The sequence below is a fragment of the Acomys minous genome (assembly GCF_964271855.1).
Source record: "Acomys minous genome assembly, chromosome: 11".
Classification (NCBI taxonomy): domain Eukaryota; kingdom Metazoa; phylum Chordata; class Mammalia; order Rodentia; family Muridae; genus Acomys; species Acomys minous.
This window is the reverse complement of record NC_140492.1, coordinates 58,681,223-58,699,322: the sequence shown is the minus strand read 5'-3', so window position 1 is coordinate 58,699,322 and position 18,100 is coordinate 58,681,223. Positions and strand designations below refer to the sequence as shown.

At 39.5% G+C, this 18,100-nt stretch overlaps 1 protein-coding gene across 13 annotated transcripts in view; it reads left to right on the top strand.

Annotated features, from left to right (window-relative positions):
• LRCH3 (leucine rich repeats and calponin homology domain containing 3) overlaps positions 1–18,100 on the top strand; it is a 105,793-nt gene that overhangs the window by 55,845 nt on the left and 31,848 nt on the right. For 8 of the 13 annotated variants that reach the window (XM_084802131.1, XM_084802136.1, XM_084802141.1 and 5 more), the window contains exons 7-12: positions 2,728–2,821; positions 4,108–4,228; positions 8,861–9,012; positions 11,173–11,249; positions 14,206–14,257; positions 15,057–15,206. In XM_084802131.1, the coding sequence (XP_084658257.1) occupies positions 2,728–2,821; positions 4,108–4,228; positions 8,861–9,012; positions 11,173–11,249; positions 14,206–14,257; positions 15,057–15,206 (646 nt within the window). The remainder of the gene's footprint in view (positions 1–2,727; positions 2,822–4,107; positions 4,229–8,860; positions 9,013–11,172; positions 11,250–14,205; positions 14,258–15,056; positions 15,207–18,100) is intronic. The other 5 variants (XM_084802140.1, XM_084802132.1, XM_084802137.1 and 2 more) reach the window with 1 other exon arrangement.

The following is an 18,100-nucleotide window of genomic DNA, read 5'->3' as shown; positions in this document are numbered from 1 at the left end:
TAAACTCTACCAGGTGGACTGTGTAGTTGTGTGAGTTTGGGGAACTAGCTAGAGTCATTAAACCACCAGCACAGCCAGTGTGCACAGCATTTCCATTTCTCTCCAGTCCCTCAAAGCTACTTCTTTTTTTTCTACCTCAAGCAAACAGCTGACGTACTTCTGACTCTCTTGCCTGTTCCAAGATCTCACATGAGTGGAGTCAGGGTGTGGCATCTTGCACTGTTGATGCATAGACAGAAGATCTGAGGTTTTCAGATGGTTATATGTGTATTTAGCAACTGTTATTCAGTTTCCACACTAATTTAAGACTTTTTAAAAAAAATGAAACAAAACAAAAATCTCAAAATAGTGGTTGTCCATAACAACAATAACAAGATGACCAAAATTAACTACAGAGAGGTGTATGGGAATGTTCTGGCAAATAGAAATGTCCTCTCTTGTGATAAAGTTATAAAGATACAGTATTTTGTCAAGATTGCACTGCTAATATTTAAATTATGTAAATTTCATTTTGAAAAATATCATTAAAAATAAAAAATAAGCCAGATATGATGGTGCATACATTTAATCTCAACATTCAGGAGGCAGCAGCTGGTGGATCTTGGTGAGCTCTGGGCCATCCTGGTCTACACATGGAGTTCCAGGACAGTAAGGTCTCAAAAAAGCATGAAATAAAATAAGTAAAATTAAAGCATAAAAACAATGGAGAGATTTAGAGAATGACTATAGTTTTAAGGTAAACAAAAATTGCAGAATAACAGATATGTCGGCAAGACAGCAGAGTAGAGGCTGTTTGTGTGGCTGATAAAGAAGAAAGAGTAGGGGCTGGAGAGATGGCTCAGAGGTTAAGAGCACCGTCTGCTCTTCCGAAGGTCCTGAGTTCAATTCCCAGCAACCACATGGTGGTTTATAACCACCTATAATGAGATCTGGTGCCTTCTTGTGGTGGGCAGGCACAGGTATGGGCAGAATACTGTGTAAATAAATAAATCTTGGGGAAAAAAAGAAGAAAGAGCTTTGGGAAGCCAGAGGAAATGAAAAATCCCAGGAAAGGGGCAGAAAAACAAAAGACAGTAAGCCAAGCAGTGGGGGCTATGCAGAGAGGAGTGTGTGCTGTGCAGATGGCAGTGATGGGTACAGAGAGAATTCAGAAGAGATTCTGGAGATTGTGCTTTTAAGATTAGGATGCAGCAAGGCAGTGGTGGCCTTCAGATCCCAATAGCCTAGCAGTGCACACCAGGGTCCTAGGAAGAACATAACAAAACAAGCAATCCAAGCCCCAGAGTAGAAGATGGACAGACATAGTAAAGATGGAGCAGAAGTTAGTGAATTGCAGCCATGGAAGAACAACAGGTAGACTTAACACGGTTGTTTGATAAATAATCAAGATTGACAAACACCTAGCCAAATTAACCAAAAGAAAGAGAGGAAAGACACAGAAATTATAGATGAAAAGAAGGAGTTTACCACAGACTCCAAAATACAGAGAATCACTTGGGGTACACTTGAAAACTTAATGTTCCAAAAACACAGAAGATCTCTTACAAAGTTGGTAAATTTCTATACACATATGACCTACAAAAATTTTTTAAAAAATTAAATTAAGAAGGTATAAACAACTTAGGGCAATAACAAGCAGTGAGACTGAAGCTGTAATAAGTCTCCAACAAAGAGAATTCCAGGACCAGATGGGTTCAGTGCTGAATTGTACCAAACCTGGCACCAGTGTCCCTCAGACTGTCCATTGAAAGAGAAATAACGCTGCCAAACCCACCTGAGAAGCCAGGCCTATACTACTGCCAAAACCAGATAAGGATAGTGTTTCTATTCATAGGAGGCCCTGCATTTGCGTGTGTGTGAAAGCTAGCAAGAGGATCATAAGAGTGGAAGATTCATCTTAAGGGAAATGGAAACAGAGCAGTAGAACTCCTGTGATGAAAAAGCAGAAAGAGGGGCTAATAGGGGAGAGAAAACAGCTGGGAGGGAAGACAGGAGTGATGTGGACCAGTGACAACAACCTGTGATAGATAGCACATGAGTGTGGAGAGGCTGTGAGATGACATCCATTGTGACATTAAAAATGAATACAACAGGGGCCGGAGAGATGGCTCAGTGGTTAAGAGCACTGTCTGCTCTTCCAGAGGACCTGAGTTCAATTCCCAGCAACCTCATGGTGGCTCACAGACATCTATCCTAGGATCTGATGCCTTCCTCTGGCCTGCAGGTGTACATGCAGATAGAACATTCATATAACAATTTTTAAAAATAAATCTTAAAAATAATAAGTACAGGGCTGGAGAGATGGCTCAGAGGTTAAGAGCACTGTCTGTTCTTCCAGAGGTCCTGAGTTCAAGTCCCAGCAGCCACATGGTGCCTCACAGCCATCTATAATGAGATCTGGTGCCCTTTCTGGCATGCAGGTGTACATGCAGGCAGAACATTATATAAATAATAAATAAATCCTTAAAAAAATTAAGTACAACAAAAAATTGAGCGGTACTTTTGAAAGTGGATTCTGAGTGTGGAGCTAATACTATCTGTTTCTTTTGTTCCTATTTGAAATTTCCTTGTTAAAAAGTTCAGAGAATGTTCACTTAGCTCTAACTTATATGTGACAGGGTGTCACAAGAATGCTTGTTAATAAAACTGTGACTGGTTAATCTCAGATGCTATGTTTAAAAAAAAATAAAAGACCACACAATAACAAGTAACACTTCTTTTGGACAGCCATGAAGAACTGTACTCAGGCCGTCCTTATGGAGCCCTTGACTCAGGCTTTAACAGTGTGGACAGTGGTGACAAGAGGTGGTCAGGGAATGAGGTAAGTGTCTCCTGTTCGTATGCTAAAGTTCCTAATTTAGAAAAAAAAGTTTAAAAATTAACAAGGGAGTATCTAATTTGGAATTCAGTTTATTACATAAAATAGAGAAATGTCAAAGAAAAACCAAAAACCCTATATAGTTTTACCATCTGAAAATTGCACAGTTTCTTTTGCCAGCATTTTTTGCCATGTGTCTTCTTACAAGGTTATTACCTCATCTCAGGTATGCATAGTCTGGAAAGCGGAAAGGAGTTGAGGTGGTTGAAGCTGAAGCCTAGCTGGCTATGGTAGCACGTCTCTGTAACCCTAGCTGTTAGGAGGCTGAGAGCAGGAGGACAGTGATCTGAAGATGGCCTGGCCTATGTAGTAAGTTCCAGGACAGCTTGCACACTGCATAGCAAGCCACTGTCTCAAACACAACCATAAACCCCCTGACAGCTAGAACTTGAGAGCTAGGATAATCTGGAGTTAGTGATGGGAGGGTGCTGGGAGCTGGAAAAGTAAATACGACTGTCAACTGATGGGTGGAGCAATGGAACCTGAGCTGCAAATGTGAGCTCAGGTGGAGTCTTCCCTAGCCAGGCCCCTGCGTTGGTCCCACGGAAGGTGGGACATCTTAGTGAGTTCATTCACATGCACTTATTACATAGGTTTTGTTTTGATTAATTAATAGTATTAGACTTTGTATCATTTAAAATTACTAGGATATAGTTTAACTACTAATTAAATGACTGCCCTTTTGCTAGAGGGACTGATAACAGACATTTTATAGCATTGTTTAATTAAGAGTCCAAAACAGAAGCCTGGCACAGACCTTGAATGACTCGAATCCCAGCTCTCAGGAAGCAGTGGCAGGTGAATCTCTATGAGTTCAAGGCTAGCCAGGACTATATAGTTTCAAGCAAGCCAGAGCTACATAGTGAGACCCTGTCAAACATAAATAAGTAAACAAATAAATATGTAAAACAAAATAAAACTAGACCACAACTTACTTAAAATTTGTAGTTAAGTCTTGGTGACTGTGTTCTTGAATATTGCAATGTATATATATGTAGATAATTTAAACCTATGTATATATATTTATTGACAGTAAATTGTGGTAAAGTGTACCTATTTAAAATATTCACTTCAGTTGCATTAAATATATTCACAGTATTGTACAATATTCACTGTCAATTTTCCAAAACTTTTTTACTTTTTCTTCTATATAAATTTTAGTTTATAGCCCTGTGCTTTATATTATCTAAAATTAGAAATCATGGTTTTTAATATTTCTGCTTTTTAAGCCTACAGATGAATTGTCAGATCTGCCTCTTCGAGTGGCGGAAATTACTAAAGAGCAAAGACTGCGGAGAGAAAGCCAGTACCAGGAGAATCGCAGCAGTGTGGTAGTCACAAATGGTGGAGGTAAGCATAGTTCTGATGACAGCAAAGCCTTATAGTTAACTTGTTTATTAAAGCAGGGTCTCCTGTAACCCTTAACTGTCCTCAAGCCCCTTATGCAGCCAAGAATGACTTTGAACCTTTCATCCTCCTCCCACTGCCTGATAGGCCTGGCTCCCCCCAAGCCCTGGGAGCACAGCTCTGTTCCAGTGCACCTGGTTTTGGAGTGCTGAGCATTGAACCCAGGGCCTTGTACCAACCGACCAGCTCCAACCTTAACTCTGTTGTTGCTGTTGTTGTTTAAGGGAGAAACTGTTTCTTTTGGTTCAGGCTTCCAGAGGGACCCAGTCCTTCATGGTGAGGAAGACATGGTTACCTTTTTGAAGTAGTCTTTGTCACACCTTCCTCTTTTTTTTTCTTTTTTTCTTTTTTTTTTTTTTTTAATCTATAGCTCTTTCATTTTTCTAAAGACTTTTGTTTATATTAAAAAAAATAGGCTTACCACTGGGATGAAAATTCACTTTCTCTATATTTTCAGTTTGTAACTAAAATCACTTCTCTTTCATGCTTATTTCAGGGACAAACTTTAGGAAGGACATGTACTTCTGAAGTAGGTTTAGAATTCTACTCTGTATTCTTTGAATTTGAAATTTTTTTCATTTTCTTATTAAATTTTTTACATATACATTTATATTATTATACATATGTACAATAAACAACCTACAACAAGAAGAACTATGAAACAATCAGGAATTATATAAATATTACATTCTTAGTATTTTGGCTATTTGTATTTGGCAGCCTTGAAGAGAAGATCTTTCCTATCTTGGTGCATTTAAAATTCTGAATGTAAATCAGTATCTATCATATCTCATCATTATCAATTTAAAACATCTATCTAGACCTTAAAACATCTTAATCCCTGAACAACTAAGCTTAATTATAAAAGTAAACTATCTGGTCTTAAACCCCCATCAGAGACTTGAGAAGGAATAAAATTGATTACCTGAGTTTTCAGGGAGTACAGGTTAGCAGCTTCCCAAATGAGAAGATGACAGAGACAATTTGCTGCCTGAATAGTCACCCAAAACTCTCTATAACATTGAAGCATCATCTTCAGCCTTCTGGCCCAATATATCTGACAGACATACTTGTGAGGCAGGAACTGTTGAGGACTTACTTACCCTGTCTTGGCAGAGTTTGGCCGTCAACTCTGCCTCCATCCAAGCTTACCCTTTCTTTGGCAGAATTCTGTCTGTGGTAGAAATGAGGACATTTTGCCCAGTGGTTTATTTGCCACACTTGAAGCCATCTCCATAAGGAGGTTCTTTGATGCTCATCATCCTCTTTGAGGTAGGCTGGGTGTTGCTAGGAGTTAAAAATAATAAAAATATCTTTAAATGCCATATTCTGTATATTTCTGAAGTTTTTGAAGACCTTATCTAACTATTTTTATCTTATCTTTCTATAGAATCATATCTCTCTGTTGTGCCTAAGATGTATATTCCTGTGATTAAAAATAGCCTAGTAATTGATATGACCATGATTAACTTGTATAACTTACTTATCCTTAACAGCCTGCAGTAGCACTTTCAAAATATTGGAAGTAAACCTTGTATTGTACTTGAGTTATATGGGTACAATACCTTATATTAGAGTAAAAATATATATAATATGTGTGAAGAATAATCTTAAATTTGAATTCTATACCACTGTATCTAAAATTAAGCTTATTTTGCATCTACATACAAAATTCTATGCCAGCGAACTAAAAATAACCTTGTGAGTGACAATTGAGGCATTAAGTTGAGGAGTAGTTTCACTAATCCACTTTTTGTTCTATCTTCCCTATATATTTTTATATTCCCCCTTCTTTCTTCTTAGCCTCTATCTCCAAACCTAAGAATGGGAGATAAAGGAAAAGAGAGACGTCCCTGTGTCCAACCTTGTTTTCTCTCTAAATAAGACCAATAATAATTTGTAACCAACTCCCATTGAAAATAACCCTCTATAGCCCAAGAAAGCAACCAAAACCTACCTGACCCCCTTAAAGGAAATGGGCCGTCGTTCTCTTAAGGTTTCCTCTGGCTGATTTGGGACGAATAATACCTTTATAGGGGCCCAAATAAAATTGGGGAAATGGTTAAACAAGCTAGGAATAGCATTCGTGGTCCAGTTTCTAAATGTTGAGAAATTCCAGGCTTAATTAGAGTCCTCTGTGGGACAGTCTGAAATGCTGGACCAATTGGGATTGAAAGCTTTTTTCAAAGGTGTCCTGGGAGTTAATTTGATTTTTTAAAGCCTAATGTTTACGTTTTGAGGGCCAATGCCAAGGTTACATAGGTTTTGTAGAATGCACATGCTTTTAAGAAGTGCTTTCATTTCTAATGCTGTTATTTCGTCCTCTCTGGCTTACATTGGTTTTATTCCTATCACTTACCATTCCATTCATATTTTAGTAATTTTAAGGTTTTTCTCATATGAGTTAGCTGTCCCATCATTTTACTATTTAAGACAGCATAATTTCCAGCTGTGCTTCTTAGTTTTGTATCAGCTAGCCCATGCGGTTACTAAGCATTTGAAATGTGGCATTTGGAAGCAAGGGAGATGGCTGTGGTGGATTAAATGCTTGCTGTAAAAGCACAGGAGCTGAGCTGTGTCCCAAGCACCCACATCAGTGTCAGGCACAGCAGCACATGGCTACAACTCTAGTAGCTGGTGAGCAGAGACAGGTAGATCCTGAGCGCCAGAGTTTTCAAAAATAAAGTGGAGGACCAGCAATATGGTTCACTGGGTAAATCTACTTGCAGCCAATTTTTATGACTAAGTTTGATCCCTGAAACTTACATGATGGAAGGAAAGAACCAGTTCCTGCAGGTTTCCCTCTGACATCACATATGTGCAATGGCACACATGCTTCCCCCAGTAATAACTGTGTATGTGTGCTATCGCAGACATACTTCCCCAGGTAATAAATGTGACTCCACACATATACCATGGTAAATAGGACTTCTAATAATAAATGTGACTCCACATGTATGTCGTGGCATATGTGCCCCCTGAATAATAAATGTTTAAAAATCAATTATTAGCTTACTAAAAATAAGGTGGTTAACAATAAAAACACCTAGCATCAACTTCTTGCTCCCACATGTGCACATATATCCACATGTACACTTGCATACATCCATACACCACAGATATCTCCCACATACAAATTTAAAAAGCTGAAATGTGGCTTTTCTGAATTGAGATATAACTACAAAATCGTCATCAAATTTTGACTATACTGATCTGGATAGAATAAAAGTCTGGTGTTACTTTCTTGAGAAATGGCCATAATGTACAAACTATTTAGGTGGACAAATTATAGCACATGGAATAAATGAATGTATGTATCAGATCTCGAATATAATGTCACCTTAAAATTGTTTTATATCTTTTTATAAGGTTTTATAACCTTTTAGATCTTAATAAACCTGTAACACAAAATTCAACTTAGTATTAACTGCAGTTCAGTTCAATTCAGTGTTCCAGGACAGTGGAACTCCAACAGTAGTTGGAATTTAATGCTTTGCTTGAGAAACTTCTTCACAGTGAGATCTTTCTTATAGTGCTATTTACTTTTAATTAGCTGTTAAAAGTAGTTAGCTTTTGAGCCAGGCGTGGTGATGCATACCTGTAATCCCAGCGCTCGGGAGACAGAGGCAGGTGGATTGCTGTGAGTTCAAGGCCATCCTGGTCTACAAAATTAAGTCCAGGACAGTCAAGGCTACACAGAGAAACCCTGTCTTGGAAAAAAAAAAAAAAGGAAAAAGTTACAGATATTCAAAAGCTTACCAGATGAAACAATTGTATGGCTTTGTCTCCCTTTTCTCTAAAGTATCTCTTTTAATGGAGTAGCATTTTGTTTAATAAGTTATAAGATACACTTTCCAGTCAGTATTTGAGTTTTTAATAAAGTATCTTGAGAAGAAAAAAATTCTTCAGATGATTCCCTTTGACTTACAGTTTGCTGCAAAATATCTAGCACACTGAAATAATAGGGAAATCTTTGTTCTCTTTTTTTGTTTTTAATTTGAGCTACAGGAAGGGAAACAGTCAATAAGTTTCTTCCTCTCCAACTCCAGTTTCTTCTTATCCTGTGCCTTTTTTTATCCTCTTTTATTTTCTTTTGAGTTAACTGTTATATTTTCAAGTCCTGAACTAATGATGATATAGCCTTCAGTCTTTACACAGCAGCCTTCTTCTCTGTATCAGACGCAGGCTGCCCTGCTTAAAACACTAAAGCACCATCCAGAGAAGATAAATGCCAAGGGTCTGCACTTCAGTAACTCGCCCTCAGTTGCACTTTAGTGTGCTTGGACTAAGGTGTTCAAGAGATGATTTTTGTGGGGGCCATAGACTAATAATAAAGACTTGTTTCATTGGAACACTTTCTTCCTGTGTGCAGAACAGATTGAGGGAAAAGGGAGAATGTAGTTTAAGCAAATGTCTTCTACTAACTGTTTAACTCTCTCTCTCTCTCTCTCTCTCTCTCTCTCTCTCTCTCTCTCTCTCTGTGTGTGTGTGTGTGTGTGTGTGTGTGTGTGTGTCTGTGTCTGTCTCTGTGTGTGTGTCTCTCTCTCTCTCTCTCTCTCTCTCTGTTGTGTACAGTGGAGCATGATCTGGATCAGATTGACTACATTGACAGCTGTACTACAGAAGAAGAGGAGACCAATATCAAACAGCCCAAAGGCCTGGACACCAACAGTCTCAGCTCACAGTTTATGGCATATATTGAACAACGACGAATCTCCCATGAGGTAGTAGTATACCCGTTCTAGCCCAAATAAGTTAGTATTCCTACTGGAAACAGTTCGTGATGGCACAGATTTCTCTCATATCAAGTGATTTATTTATTTAGGCCTAATTGTTTTATTTTCCCTTCTGAATCAGGAGGTAATCCCAAAGGTGATTCAAGTTTATTCAAATAAGAAGGCAGATTTCATTCGTTTGAAGATGCAGTGAAAGGAGACCTGAGAGCGACCCCTGAGAGCTACCTCAGGCCTTTGAAGAGAGTGCACGGGATAGAATACTTTTCATTGTCTTGTTTTGCTTTCTTGCAGGCTTTTTTTTTTCCTTGACTGCTTTACTTCATTATTGATAGTAACAAATCATAACTTGATCTATCATTAATTAAACTAAAGTAGACTTTTCAGGAAACAGTCAACTTACCCATAGACTATTAAGAAGTTTAAGTATACTGGTACTTCTATGCTAAGTTAACAGAATATAAATTGTTTGCTGTTAAAATTCTTGGTGTCTCTTATAATGAAGCATTGAATTGCCTAAAGAACAAGCAAGCATTCAGACCACTATGGAATCTCTGCCAGTTCCTCAAGGGTCTCGAATAGAATAGCATTCTTCAATCTCTCTAGTCAGCATAGAAAAATGGCTTCATTTAGTGTGTGATGTGTTGATGTCTGGAGTTTGTCGCAGACCCTGAGCAGGGTTTGTTTGAGAAACACTAGGGGCCTTTTTGAAGAATGATGTATTTAACTTTTGGAAATCAAGGATCACTTGCTTCAAGTGGAGTGCACTGTGGAGTAATAGCATTCCTTAAAAGAATCTTTTGGTTCCTGTTTGGGGCTTTTGTTACTCTTCAGAAGACACTTGTTTCCAAAATCAGATAAAATCACATAAATCAGATCCTTAAGCCAAGAGATAATGATAGACCAGTGACTGATAAAACTGCCTGTGGTTCAAGCTGTTAGTCTCTCTGCTCGAGCCAAGAATTACTTTCTAACAAAATAAGCTACTAATGCTACATAATACTCTTCTGTCCATTTTCCTTTAATCACTTTATAATGAGTTATGTTGTCTAAGTAGGGTGTCTCTATAGAACAGTAGACACTGCCTACTGGCTACTGAGCAGTATTGTATTACTCTTCCCCTGACACGTAGAGGCTCCTTGTAGTGTTTTAAAACTAGCTGCTGCTTGTGTGTGATAGCCATAGTGATTCTGTGTCATAAAGCTCTTGGTATTTTTGTGTCATATATAGCATTCTAAAATTGGGCAGTTTGTAAAAGTATGATGAAGTTAGTTTAAATGGTTTAGCAACCTGTGAAAGAGAGGCTAATGAAGTAATACAGCAGATGCAGTTAAGCTTATAAGTAGATGATTTCTGAAGTCTTTTTTGTTTGTCTTTCTGAGATGGAGTTTCTCTGTGTAGCCCTGGCAGTCCTGGACCTCACTCTGTAGACCAGGTCGGCCTCAAAGTCATAGAGATCCACCTGCCTCCCGAGTGCTGGGATTAAAGGTGTGCACCACCACCTCCCAGTCTCTAAGGTCCTTCTAATTCTTAAAATATTACTCTGCTTAATCACTATAATACAGTGAGAAGGGAACCTTGTAAATAAAACACAGTCATAGATTTTGCATATTTTTATTTATCAAAGCCTATGTGATACAGCCTACATTTGTGTGTGTGTGTGTGTGTGTGTGTGTTGGTTTGATTCTGTTTTTGCTCCTTTAAAAATATTATGTATGTGTGTGCCTGCATATCACAGTGCACATTGTGGAGAGCAGAAGACAGCTTTGTGGGGTTGGTTTTCTCCATCCAGTGTTTTGTGAGTTCTGCAGATCAAACTCAGGTTGCTGGGTTTGCACAGGTGCCTTTTCACACTGATCCATCCCCCCAGCCCTTGCTTTTGTTTTTTGAGATGAGTCTTGCTGTGTCACCCAGGCTGTCCTTAAACTTGTAATTCTTTTGCCACAGCTTCCTGAGTGCTGGGCTTATAGACATGCACCATCACAACCTGCTAACACGGAGCTCACAAAGGAAAACCCTATGCAAATAGTGTTTTTACTGCACAGTTTCCTAAAAGTCAAACTAATTGAAAAAATAAAATTAAATTATTTTGCTATACCATGTATGTTAAATTTATTTACTGACTTCTTTTTTCTTTTTCTTTTTTTGGTCTAGGGTTCACCGGTAAAGCCAATAGCTATTAGAGAGTTTCAAAAAACAGAAGACATGAAAAGATACTCACATCAAAGCAGGTTTGAAAAAGCAATTCAACTTAATTCTTTGTCTTGAAACTTTATAATAGGGCTGTGAATGATTTTAGTTTTGTGCAGATCCAAATATAATGAAAGTATTTGGCTTATATGTGCTTCAGAGGCCATGCATTTAAAACTAGATCAGTCAGCCAGGTGTGGTGGCACAGGCCTGTAATCCCAGCACTCAGGGTCTCTGAGTTTGAGGTCAGCCTGCTCTACAAAGTGAGTCCAGGACAGCCAGAGCTGTTTCGTAGAGAAACCCAGTCTTGAAAATCAAAAAAAAAAACCAAAACAAAACAAAAACCAAAACTAGATCAGTCTGCATTTGTGTTAACCCTATTATAAAAGAGTAAAAAATGACTTGGTTTCAAATTCGCACCATTACTTTAGAATTGATTTGAAAGAACTTTGTAGTAATAAGATTTTTAAAAGATAGTTTATTTATATAGAGAGAAATTTTAAGGCTTTTTAGAAGCCTTATTTTGTAACTTAAATTTTTAATAGGCTAACAGAACAGGTTATGTGTATTTTCCCTCTTTCTTCAATTTATACAGTTTCTCCACTGTACTTAGAATCCCTTATGTCTAAAATTAGCTTAGTGCTGTTTTTCATTCTAGAATTCCAAAATATTTCTGGCTATAAACTGTTTCACAGTACTGTTAATTTTTTTTCAGTCTTTGGTCTTTGTGGATAAAATCTTTAAAAAAAAAAAAACAGTAGGTTTGATATATTTGTTCTTGTTCATGTGTTTTTTAAGTCAGGGTTCTTCTGTGTATTCCTGGCTGTCCTAGAACTCAATCTGTAGACCAGGCTGGCCTTAAGCTCATAGATCTGCCTACCTCTACCTCCTGGCATTAAAAGTGTATACCAGCATGCTTGGCATGATATGTCTGTTCTTAAATGACAGTGGATTCAGTATGTAGCATCTGTCATCCATCCATAAATTTTTATACCAAATAGCTTGCTAATGTTGTCTCAGGAACTGTGATGCAGATGGAATAAAGAAAATGCAGCTATTGTGTTAACATCTCTGAGGGGAAAGGTATCCTGGCAGTTGGTAGCCAAGGAATACCACAAACTCAAACCGCACACTAAACCTCATACAAGAGATTTATTGGGTAAGACACAGGAGGGAGGGTGGCTGCCTCTACTGGGGAGAGAAGCAGCGAAGAACTGGGCAAGAGGAATGCTTAATCAAGGTTTCTTGGGGGCAGAGCTTTCTAGAGTGTCGTGGGGTTAGTGGGATTTTGTGACCCTAGATCTTGGGGGGGTTTGTTGTTGTTGTTGTTGTTGTGTTTTCCTGTAAGGCAGGTCTGGCCACTCTTCTGCCTCAAGGGGCTGGAAATGGCCCAGAATCAATCATCATAATAAAAAATTCTAAAAATATAAAGTAGGCCAGTGTTCCTCAACAGAACTCAACACCACACCTTAGAGGCTATTTAAACATGTATTTATCCTTTATGGGAATCAGGTCCCAAAATGACTGTAGTACTACTAAGGCTGGCCTACCTCTAATGTGAGAGACAGTCTTGTCTTAGGTGAAATGTGAGTGATACTGTTGTTGCAAAACATCCCTAAGTGAAAAGACCATGTGGCATGAAGTATGAAAGTGGCACACCAGGAGGAACAAAGCTGTGGTGGACCCACAGCACGCCAAGTAATGCTGTGGGAGAGCTGGTGTGCTGTGGGCCCAGATGTCGTCTTCACTGGCTCTTGCATACACGTGCTTCCCTCTTGGTTTCCATCCCTAATTTCTCACAGCTTAGGCGTTGACATCACAGGCGCATGTCGTGCTCTGCTTCTAAGCCCTAGAGCGGTTCCCTTTCTCAGCTGCTCTGTGTTGAGTGGGTGTGACAGAGTAGGAAGAGCTCACCTACTCAGTAGGAAGCTTGGGTTCTAGTTCAGGCTCAGGCGTGTGTAACTCTTCTGCCCCAAGGGGCTCATTTTTCTCATTTATAAAAGTAATAGCTTATACGGTATAGCACAGTACCTGAAATCCCTTCTATTCTCATAGACTTCATGGTAATTGAGAACGTAAGATCAACTAACAAGATTGAAATCTAACTCTACAGCTTATTGACTATGACATCTTTGGGAAGTCATGTTGTTTCTAGTGGATGAAATCTCTTAGTTCTCTACAGAGGACTGTAGGAGTTCTTGGCTCAGAGGGGTGTTGTGAGGCAGAGTGTGGGGGTACTTAGTACAGTGGGTGTTCATGCATGGTACGATCTCAATGAGTGTGCCTTCCTATCTGTCCCAGAAAGATGTTATCCCCCAAAATGACATGCGCTTTATTTTATATATGAAAAACTTTATTTCACAAGCGTGTCAGAGGGAGAGGTCCTGGGCTGACACGATGGCTCAGCAGGTAATGCAGCCTGCAGTTCCATCCCTGGAGGCAGTATGGTGGAGAAGAAGACTGGCTCTTACAAGTTTCCTCTGATTTCCACACAGGGGTGCACACAAGCACACACATACATAAAATCAATCAGTCATTAAATGTAGTATACAACTTTTAAGAGGAAATCTCAATTTTAAATAAAAATAATATATTTAAGAAGAGACTAATTTTTTTTGTTGTTGTTTTTCATAAATTGGAGTCTGTCTTCCATTGCTATGGTAAAACACCACAATCAAAAGCAACTTAGAAAGGGGAGGGTTTATTTCACCTTAGTTTTTAAGTCCATCACTGAGGTAAGCCAGGGCAGGAAGTCAGGAAGTACTGGAAGTGGGAGCCGAAGCAGAGGCTGTGGAGGAATGACACTTATGGCTTGCTTATAGAACCCAGGACAGCCAGCTCCGCAGTGGCACTGCCCACAGTGGCCTGAGCCCTGCCACACCAAACACTAAGAAAATGCCACATAGGCACATCAGGTGGGGCATTGTTAACAATGAAAATTTCACTTGTCCCTTATCTTGCTGTCAGTGAGTTCTTATTTTTATTTTTGGGGACCAGGGTTCCAGTTGAGACATCATCTGTATTATCACTGCCACCGAGTCACAATCGGGTACGTTTTCTTTTGGTTTTGTTTGCTTGCTTTGGCTGGTTGGTTGGTTGGTTGGTTGGTTGGTTTTTGGAGACAGGGTTTCTCTATGTAGCCTTGGCTATCCTGTAACCTCGCTCTATAAATGAGTCTGGCCTCAAATTCACAGAGATCCGAGTGCCTCTGCCTCCCAAGTACTGGGATTAAAGGCGTGTACCATTACCACCTGGCTTAGGTTTTAGATTTATCTTTGTTATTTCAATTTTGATTTTGCTAAGATAAGATGGCTTTCTTTTAATTTTTTATATTTAATGTGTATATGTGCGTATGTGCTGTGTTCTGTATGTCTTTGTGTGTGTGTGTCCTTGTGCATGAATGTACACCTATGTATGCACATCCTTCAGCATGCATGTAGAGGTAAGAGGACACCTTTGGGGAGCTGGTTCTCTACTTACTTCCACAGTGCAGACTCCTAGGGTTGAGCTCAGGTTAGTAGGTTTTGGTAGTAAGCACCTTTACAGGCTGGGCTTTCTTATCAGTCGGGCTTTTTTTTATAATACTTGAACTGCCATTAATTGCTAGAAACCTATAAATCTTACTGTTTGTCTTCTCAATTGGTTCATATAGCATGTGCACATGACAGTTAGTGCTTTTGTATGTATCGAAACAGTATTGTGGGGGTAAGGTTAACAATCGGTGTATTTTTTAAATGTTAGTACTGCAAAGTAAAACATGAGTTAGCAGTGTTCTTTATATTGGTGCAGGTTATGGACATGTTGACCCTTGCCCTGCTTGCATGTCCAAAATGACACCTCTTTTGCAGCTTTCACATTCAGACTTGGAGCTTCATCAGAGGAGAGAACAGTCGGTCGAGTGTGTGAGGAGAGAGGCACAGCTTGCTGCCCTGCAGTACGAGGAGGAGAAAGTCAGGACCAAGCAGATTCAGAGAGATGCCGTCTTGGACTTTGTCAGAGTAAGTCCTTTACCGTCACTGATGGACACTCATGAAGTTATAAGAAGTGAAGTTTCATTTGTTTTGCCAAGACTGTCAGTTATTGTTGCTTCAAAGGGCCAATTTGTTTTCTCTCTTAAGGAATCTTGACTAAAGAGAGTTACTGTCTCCCATAGTCAGAGTTGTGGCTGATGGAAACCACCGTCTTGACCACCTTACTATAGGACTGGAGGTTCTTCCATCTTGTGTGTCATAGTAAAGACCATGGATATGGCAGTGCCATGTGAATGCTAAACCATTGTCATCCAGACTTACCTCCAGCTTTTTCCTGTAGCAAATATGCCACTTGTTGAGAGGCTACCAGACTTCATTCTTCCGTGGTCTTAGATTCTTTCCCTCTTCATGTTTCCATACCTACTCAGCTAGGCTATCCCTGTTTCTATTTATTGTATTTTATGTCTTTCACATTGCGGTCTTAGTGATATGGAAAACAAACTGGGGTTGTATGATTTGTTTTTTCATTTTGAAATCACTTGGAATTTTCTCCATAATTAAGTATAATTTTATTTACTTAATTTCTCTCTCCGTTCATTTGGAAACTTCAAGATAGGAGCAATGTCTGCTTCGCTTGCTAGAACCCAGCAGGTTTAAAGAAGGAAATCTTAGAGATTTTGTTAAATGAGTCACTCTTACCTATAAAAGTCTCTTTGCTGTGCTTTAGACCAAGATCATCTTCTGAAACTACTTTATGCATTTTTGTTTTGTACAATGAATTCATTTATCTCATGTCTGTGTTTTGCCTGTGTGTATGTGTGTGTGTATGATGGATGGATGGATGTAAGAAGGCATCAGACCCTGTAGAACAGAGTTGTAAGCACCATGTGGGTCCTGGGACCAAACCCAAGTTCTCTCAGTAGCAGCAGGTGCTCGTAACCAATGAGCCATCTCTCCAGCCCTGTACTCGGGTGTTTTCTCTGGCTATTTCAGTTCTGTAATGATGATGATCTTCCTCCTTATTGGAGTCTTCTTTATCGAACATGTTTCACTGCCTACTGTTCCTGTCAAAACGTAAGAAATCATTTGTCCAGTGACAAAAGCTGGAATCAGTGCTCTTAGAGCAAGTGTAGAGGTCTGAAAAGTGATCTCAGCCAGCTTTATTGCCTCCCAGGCCCCTCCCCTCTCTGCCCTGAGAGGGCTCCTCTTGTGCCTTCTCTCTGAGGATGTAGGTCACTAACACGTCTGCTTTATCACACTCCTACCTCCTGTCATGTTTTTGGTCAAATCACCTATTACCACACTATTTCTCCTAATTTGTCAAGTATTGCCCTCTTCCTTAAGCCTTTATTACCAAATAAAGACTTTTAAAACATAGTCAAGACTTTCTGTCCATTTATTTTATATTTATAATAGGGAAGATGAGAGTGTGTTTCACAAATGAAGTTGCAACTCTATAGAAACAAAGCACCGGACCCATAAATAGTAGGTCAGTTGTCATGGTAGAAGACAAACCTCGATTTCCTAAAACCTAACTTAGTTCATTTGCTCATTCGCTGGTTTGAGAGGCCTTGATGGAGTGCTGGCAACATGCCTGCCTGTAAAGGTAAATAAAGTAGGATCCTAAGTCTTGTCAGGGAGCAGTGAGGACAGAAGTCAGAGTAAACAGCTTGGAAGGAAAGCACTAGTTTAAAGCAAGGCGGAGAAGCAGCTAGAGAACACACCATCAGAACTGACCTCAGCAGGACATGACAGGGCGCCCAGCAATGGCTGCGAGGGTGGGTTCCTTCAGGGTGAGAGGATGTGGGTGGGTGGGGAGCTAGGAATGCTCTTCCGCAACTTACACACTTGACATAATGACACTTGAGGAAAATAGCAGCAAGTTTATAATTTGGATTGAAGATAACAAAAACTAGTACATTGAGAATACGAAGATGGCAATGGTAGTAATAATACTTAAAAAGTTTATTGAATGATTTCTGAATAGCAGACATGGTTTTAAGAAGTTTCTCTATCTCTCTGCTCATTTAATCTTCCCAGAAGTCCTATAAGAAGGAATTACCATTCTCCTCTTTTTATACACCAGAACACTGAGGTGCATGAAGGAAAATAGTTTGCTTAAGGCTATACTTCAGGGCTCAGCTAGAAATAGAGTGGGGACTCTAATAAAGCCAGCTGGCTCTGAAGACCCTACTCTGACCAGACTGCTACACAGCGTCTCGGTAATCCATAGTGACTAGCGTACCTCAGCTCCTGTTGTTACCTCATTGAGCTTGCCTTCTGCAGAAGCCTAACAGCAGGGGTAAATGATCATACTATCAGATTGGGCAAACTAATTTCCCAAGAGTTTGATCTATTCAGAAGAAAGAAATTGTAAGTTCTTAGGAGAAAAACATGAGAAGAAGTCTCTTCTGGGAAAAAAACAACCCATCCACTCATGTTAGAATAGTCTGGGAAGAAACAGAAGGAGCAGAGAGGAACCGCAGTGGTTAGACTGCACAGAAGGAAGGTGTGGCCTGTAGGTTTGCTTGGCCTGTTGTGAAGGAGAATCTGAGGCATCTGAGTTGTGTCTGCATGTGTCGCTGTGCGCTATACTGAGCTGTTCTGTGCCCTCCCATATGCATGATGCTAAACATATATCTATTACTAATTTTAATGTTAGCGTGGCAGGTGCTGTGCCTTTTGTAAATTACCTATGTGGGAAATTTCTAAATCAGTGGGTACTAAACAATGACTAAAGCATTGACGATAAGTTTCAAGGGAAGAAAGAGAGAAGAGGGGGGGGATGGACCCACAGCAAGGATGGCTTCAGTGAGAGTCCAGGTTAGCTTTGTGAAAGCTGCACTACTCACCGTCCTAATGTCTCGTGTCCTGGATTCCCAGTTTCTCATCTCTAAGTGAAGATGACTGCTGTTTGTTTC